Source organism: Physeter macrocephalus, chromosome 6 (assembly GCF_002837175.3).
Source record: "Physeter macrocephalus isolate SW-GA chromosome 6, ASM283717v5, whole genome shotgun sequence".
Classification (NCBI taxonomy): domain Eukaryota; kingdom Metazoa; phylum Chordata; class Mammalia; order Artiodactyla; family Physeteridae; genus Physeter; species Physeter macrocephalus.
Window position 1 is genome coordinate 39353485 of NC_041219.1, and position 7035 is coordinate 39360519.

The following is a 7035-nucleotide window of genomic DNA, read 5'->3' on the forward strand; positions in this document are numbered from 1 at the left end:
GACCGGGGCGCGAACCCGGTTCCCCTGCATCGGCAGGCGGACGCGCAACCATTGCGCCACCAGGGAAGCCCTGCCCATTTTTTGATTGGGTTGTCTGTTGTTTTTGATATTGAGCTGTATGAGCTGTTTGTATATTTTAGAGATAAATTCCCTGTCGGTCACATCATTTGCAAATATTTTCTCCCATTCTGTAGGTTGTCTTTTTGTTTTGTTTATGGTTTCCTTTGCTGTGCAAAAGCTTTTAAGTTTAATTAGGTCCCATTTATTTTTGTTTTTATTTCCATTACTCTGGGAGTCACATCCAAAAAGATATTCTGTGATTTATGTCAAAGAGTGTCCTGCCTATGTTTTCCTCTCAGAGTTTTATAATACCCAATTTTACATTTAGGTCTTTAATGCATTTTGAGTTTATTTTTGTGTATGGTGTTAAAGAATGTTCTAATTTCCTTCTTTTACATGTAGCTGTCCTGTCTTCTCAGCACCAGTTATTGAAGAGCCTGTCTTTTCTCAATTGCACGTTACTGCCTCCTTTATTGTAGAGTAATTGACCATAGGTGTGTGGGTTTATTTCTGGGCTTTCTATCCTGTTCCGTTGATCTATACTTCTGTTTTTGTGCCAGTACCATACTGTTTTGATTACTGTCACTTTGTAGTATAGTCTGAAGGCAGGGAGCATGATTCCTCCAGCTCCATTTTTCTTTCTCAAGATTGCTTTGGCTATTTGCAATCTTTTATGTTTCCATACGAATTTTAAAAATTTTTGTTCTAGTTTTGTGAAAAATGCCATTGGTAATTTGATCTGTAGAGTGACTTGGGTCGTATAGTCATTTTGACAATATTGATTCTTCCAATCCAAGAACACAGTACATCTTTCCATCTGTTTGTCATCTTCAATTTCTTTCATCAGGGTCTTACAGTTTTTGGAGTACAGGTATTTTGCCTCCTTAGGTCCATTTATTCCTAGGTATTTTATTCTTTTTGATGTGATGGTGAATTCAATTGTTTCCTTAATTTCTCTTTCTGATCTTTCATTGTTACTGTATAGAAATGCAACAGATTTCTGTGTATTAATTTTGTATCCTGCAACTTTACCAAATTCATTGATAAGCTCTAGTATTTTTCTGGTGGCATCTTCAGGATTTTCTATGTATAGTATCATGTCATCCACAAACAGTGACAGTTTTACTTATTCTGTTCCAATTTGGCTTCCTTTTATTTCTTTTTTCTCCTCTGATCACTGTGGCTAGGACTTGCAAAACCATGTTGAATAAAAGTGGCAAGAGTGGACATCCTTGTCTTGTTCCTAATCTTAGAGGAAATGTTTTCAGCTTTTCACCATTGATTATGTTAGCTGTGGGTTTGTCATATACGGCCTTTAGTATGTTGAGGTATGTTGCCTCTATGCCCACTTTCTGGAGAGTTTTTTATCATAAATGGATGTTGAATTTTATCAAAAGCTTTTTCTGTATCTACAGAGATGATCATATGGCTTCTTTTCTTCAATTTGTTGATGTGGTGTATCATACTGATTGATTTGTGGATACTTAAAAATCTGTGCATCCCTGGGATAAATCCCACTTGATCATGGTGTATGATCCTTTTAATGTACGACTGGATTCAGTTTGCTAGTATTTTGTTGAGGACTTTTGCATCTATGTTCATCAGTGATATTGGCCTGTAATTTTCTTTTTTTTGTGGTATCTTTTTCTGATTTTGGTACTAGGGTGATGGTGGCCTCACAGTATGAGTTTGGAAGTGTTCCTTCCTCTGCAGTTTTTTGGACTAGTTTCAGAAAGACAGGTGTTAACTCTTCTCTAAATGTTTGGTAGAATTCACCTGTGAAGCCATCTGGTCCTGGACTTTTGTTTGTTGGGAGTTATTTAATCACCGATTGAATTTCAATACTTGTAATTGGTCTGTTCATATTTTCTATTTCTTCCTGGTTCAGTCTTAGGAGATTGCACCTTACTAAGAATCTGTTCATTTCTTCTAGGTTGTCCATTTTATTGGCATATAGTTGCTTGTAGTAGTCTCTTATGGTCCTCTATTTCTGTGGTGTCCACTGTAACTTCTCCTTTTTCATTTCTAATTTTATTGATTTAGGCCCTCTCCCTTTTTTTTCTTGATGAGTCTCGCTAATGGTTCATTAATTTTGTTTATCTTGTCAAAGAACCAGCATTTAGTTTCATTGATCTTTTCTACTGTTTTCTTAGTCTCTATTTCATTTATTACTCCTCTGATCTTTATTTCATCCCTTCTGCTAACTTTGGGTTTTGTTTGTTCTTCTTTCTCTAGTTGCTTTAAATGAAATGATGGCAACATCAAAAGGTAGTTCTGTTAATTTACTTAGGCAAAATAAATTTTTAAAAATTTGTTTTTCTGTTAAATCCAAAAATCTAGGAAACACTGTTGATTAAAGGAAATGGCACAAAGGAAAGAAGACAGAAACCCACAAGACAGCCTGAATGCCAAGCTAAGGAATTTGCACCTTATGCTACGGTCAATGAGTAAATTAATAAAGTTGTTTAAACATAAAATTATTGACTCCTGGAAGTCATTTCATTAACAAACAGTAACTGAGTTACTACTATATGAAAAGCACTGTATTTGGTGCTATGAGAACAAATTAAATAAAATCTGTCCCTCCTTTTTATAACAGACTTCAGTGGAAGAAACCAGTTTGTCTCTCTTCATTATTTACATCTTTATCTGTTATTCATCAAGGGCAATATTTAGTATTTAAAAAAAATCCTTTTTAAAAAGGAAAATATGGGACTATTCCTATTATGCTTACGAGTTTTATTTCACTCATTATTTAACAATGTGAGTTGTTGGATGTACAAAGTAAAGCAATATATAACCCCTAATCTACAGAATTTTATAGTCTAGATTTTATAAACTTATAAAGTACTCTAGAAGAAACTGACTGTAGGCATTTAACTAGATATTATTTACCTAGGACTTCCAATTTAAGAGCAAATAGCAAATAAGCACTTACTACTACCACTCAGATTTTAAGCATTTAACATTTTTAAACTAATTTAATCCTCCTAACAATCTTATGAAGAGGGAATCATTACTATATTGTTAAGATATTAATAGATTAAAATATATAACATTTATTATCTTTTTCCAGAATCAACTTTGACACCAATTCTGCTAAGGAAAGTGTTTTATATAGAGTTGCTATATCATTCCCATCAGTACACAAACATGCTGTAATTTCTCCCATCTTAAAAAAAAAAAATCCTCTCTTGACTTCATGTTCTCCTCCAGGAACTACACCATTTCTCTGATCCCCCTAGAGGAAAACTTCTTAAAAGAGCTATCTATATGAGTTGTCTCATCTTCTCTCAGCCTCTCTCAAGCCATTCCCAAAAGGCTTCTGTCTCTGACACTACTGAAACCACTTTAGTCATGATTATGAACGATCTCAAAATGCTAAATATGATTTTTAATATTCAGTCCTCATCTCACTTGACCAGCAACTTGACAAAGGTAAAACACTTTCTTTGAAACACTCTCTCTCCTTCTTTACTTGGCTTCCAAGACACCATACTCTTCTGGGTTTTCTTATCTTCCTAGATGTTCCTTCTCAAACTCCTATGCTGGTTCTTCCACAGGTCCACAATTTCAACACATTTGAGTACCCAAGGCTCAGTTCTTGGACTGCCTCTCTTTTCTATCTACACTCATTTTCTTAATGTTCTCATATAGTCTCATGGCTCTACCAGAATGTGCTTCAACAAGATAGTGACTTTTTAGCTATTTTGTTTATACTGAATGCCCTGCACCTAAAAGTGTCTGACATGTAGTAGATGCATGCCATATATCTGTTCAATGACTGAATGGATTAATAAATGGCTTTATAAGTTACCCATAAAGTGATGACTCTCTAACTTATACCTCCTGCCTGGATCTCTGTCCTTAACTCCAGATATATCCAACTACCTATCTGCTCTCTCTACCTGGATGTGTAATAAACATTTCAAACTTAACCAAGTTCAAAAGAGAACTCAAATCACCCTCTCAATGGCTTCTTCAACTGACCACTTAGCAAAGAGCAGTTCCATCCTTCTAGTTTCTCAAGTTAAATTTTGAAATCATTTCTAATTCCTTCTCTTTCTCTCACCCCATATATCCAATCTGTCAATAAATTCTGTGAATCCTGCCTTTAAAATATACTCACCACTTGACTACTTGTCACCACGTCCACCACAATCACTATGGTCCAAGTCATTATCATATCTCACCTGGATGAATGCAATGGACTCCTAACTGGTCTTACGGCTTTTTGTCCACCTCCATCCCACAGTTTGAGTCTGTTCTCAGAACTGCAGCCAGAGAAGTTTTTTTTAAAACTTACGTCAAATCACATCACTTCTCTGCTCATAATCCTACAATTATTCCCACTTTGCTGTGAGTAAAAGCCCAAATCGTGACAACTGCCTATAAAGCTCTACTCAATCTGGCCCTATTACATCTGTGACCTCATCTACTACTTTTCCTCTCACTTATTCTGCTCCAGCCATATTGGTTTCTTCTGCTGTTCCTTCCAAAGGTTAAGCATATTTCCACCTCAGGCCCTTTTCTCTTACTGTTCCTTCTCCCTGGAATGCTTTTCCCTAGATATCTGTAATCCATTACTTGCTTCATCATCTTGCTCAACTGTCACTTTCTCTGAGTTTTTCCCTATCACCATATTTTAAACTGCTACTCCAACCCCAACCCCTTGTATTTTTCACCCCTTTTATCTCTATTTCTGCAAATCCTTTACCACCACTAAATACTATATGCTTTCCGGGACATGTGCTTGAAAAGGACAAGAAGTTCTATCTGTTTCATTCACTACCGTATCCCTAGTGTTTAAAGCAGTGCCTGGTATACAGTAGGTGATCAATAATCTGTTGAAAGAACGGTTTCATTTCCACCAGGGGGCCTAACAATCCTCTAGCCTGGCGTTTCAGGAAAAGATCATAAAGCTTCTCTAAGATTTCTTCCAGTGCTCTGAATCCTAGAAGGATTATACATTGCCTAGAAAGAATAACTGTGCTTGTCTAGTCAACCACAAGGAGGAGTGGAGAGGGAGAGCCGAGCAAAGAGAAATGTTTCCCTTGCTTTGCCTGTGGCAACCTCATGGTGGAAGAAAACCGGATTTGGAGGCGAATCTACTGAATGAATGATTTTCTCCATACTATGAGTTAACTAGACACACACAAACGTAAACATTAAAAACCGCAATCCCTTCAAACGCCATAAAGAGGCCAAGGAAATCAACCCACGGGCCACTGATAACTGGAAGGGTGTTTCTTTAACTCCAGCACTAAGCATTCCATAAATCCAGGGGAAGAGTTCCCATTAGCGCAGAGACACGCAACTCACACCTTAAGGCCAAGGTGTACCAGGCTACTAGCACAGCACTCTCCGGCCAGAGGACTATTAAATCCGTTCTATTTAACACTTAAAGCACCTGCAGTAATTAAAACGGCATAGGCAAGCCGGTGCCAGTTCTAAATTCTCATGTCTGGCTGATCGCATGTGAAGTCTTGATTCATCAAACAGCGAAACCAATTTCCCACGGGATTTTGACTCACCGCCACCTGTTGATGCCAACATTGGAGGAACCGGCGAACCAGGGGTCGAGGATGTAGACGCAGCGAATGGTGTCGGCGCCCTGAATACACTCCTTCAGGGCGGGATTGTCGTGAAGCCGAAGCCCCTTTCGGAACCAGTGCACAGCATTCACCCCCATCCCGGGGACGCGGCGGGTGGCGGGGCGCCGCCGAGCTCCTCCGCGGAGAAATTCAGGGCAGGGGGGTCCGGCTCATAACCGACACCTCCGGTCGCAGGAGAATCGCCGCACCCAAGGAGTGAGGAAAGGGCGGCAGAGGGGAGGGAAGGAAAAAATGAGTCCGAGGAGGGGACGGGAGAGGGAGAGGGCGCTGGCGGCGCAGCTGGAAGATGAATGGAGGTTGCCCAGTCAGCGGAGTCCGGGTGTGACGCCTTTAGGAGCCGGCACCCGCCGTCACCTCCTGCACGAGACGCATAACTTCGAGGGCCCCGGACCGCCGGAGGGTGAGCAAGTTCCACAAAACCGAGCCAACACGACGGCCCGAGCGGGCGCGGGCAGCCCCAGGAGGTTCGTCACGGAAACCTAGCCCCACCGAGGCGGCCCCCGAGGAGCAGACGGCCCGCCTGAGGCGAGCCGCCGACAGGAATGAGAGAGAATTCAGCTACTGTCGGCCACGCTGGCTCTCGGCCCGGGGAAGAGGAGTGAGGACGGAGCACGGAGGCGGTGGTCGAGGCCGCTGGACGGTTGCCGGCCAGTGACCGGTCCCGAGGCTGTCCGGGTGACTCCGCCGCCACCGCCGCGTCAGCGGCCTCGGCCCCGCCCTCGGCTCCTCATTGGAGGGAGCACTCCCCACGTGACCACCGGCACCTCACGTTTCTGAAGTGTGTTTACTACAGCGTCTCTGGGGAATCTGCTTGCACTTCAGTCGCTTATACGGGGCGACAGCTGCTCCATCTCAAAACCGTCGATCCTCGCCCAGACGCTAAACATTCTGCCTCTCCCCCTTTTCTCGGCTGACTGGTTGGTGTTGCCTGGAAGCGCCCACCGTGAGCAGAGGCCCCATGTGAGGGACGGCTTAGCCCCGCCCCCGAGGGCCGTGAACGTCCACCGTTGGCTGAGGTTCGCCGAGACCCGGATGAGCACGGGTATGCGGGGAGCTCGCGAGCGCGCGCTCTGCTCTGGAAGGCGCGCTTGCGCTCTCCCTGCGTTCTAGTGGGAAGGAGGGCGGGGCCGGGGGGAGGGAGCGCGCTCCGGGATTCCTCCTGCGGGGTTCACGGAGCCCTGGAGACATCCTGGTGACTTCTAGGATTCGGCGGGGCAGCCGGGCAGGGAGTGAGGGCAGGATGGGTTGGAAAGAGCAGAGTAGGAGGCTCCACGTAGACTTGGAGCCCAAACCATGTGCTTCCATCCAGCTTTAGCTGGAGAACCCAACTCTGCTTTGGAGTGTGTAGAGCTGGCGCCCT

General features: G+C 42.8%; 1 protein-coding gene across 5 annotated transcripts in view; it reads right to left on the reverse strand.

Annotated features, from left to right (window-relative positions):
* Nucleotides 1–5763, reverse strand: part of CRY1 (cryptochrome circadian regulator 1) — a 93918-nt gene extending 88155 nt beyond the window's left edge. For 4 of the 5 annotated variants that reach the window (XM_055085286.1, XM_024127404.3, XM_024127403.3 and 1 more), the window contains exon 1: nt 5595–5763. In XM_055085286.1, coding sequence (XP_054941261.1) covers nt 5595–5752 — 158 coding nt within the window. In that variant the 5' untranslated portion in view covers nt 5753–5763. The remainder of the gene's footprint in view (nt 1–5594) is intronic. The other variant, XM_028490549.2, reaches the window with a different exon arrangement.
* Nucleotides 5764–7035: the final 1272 nt, after the last annotated feature.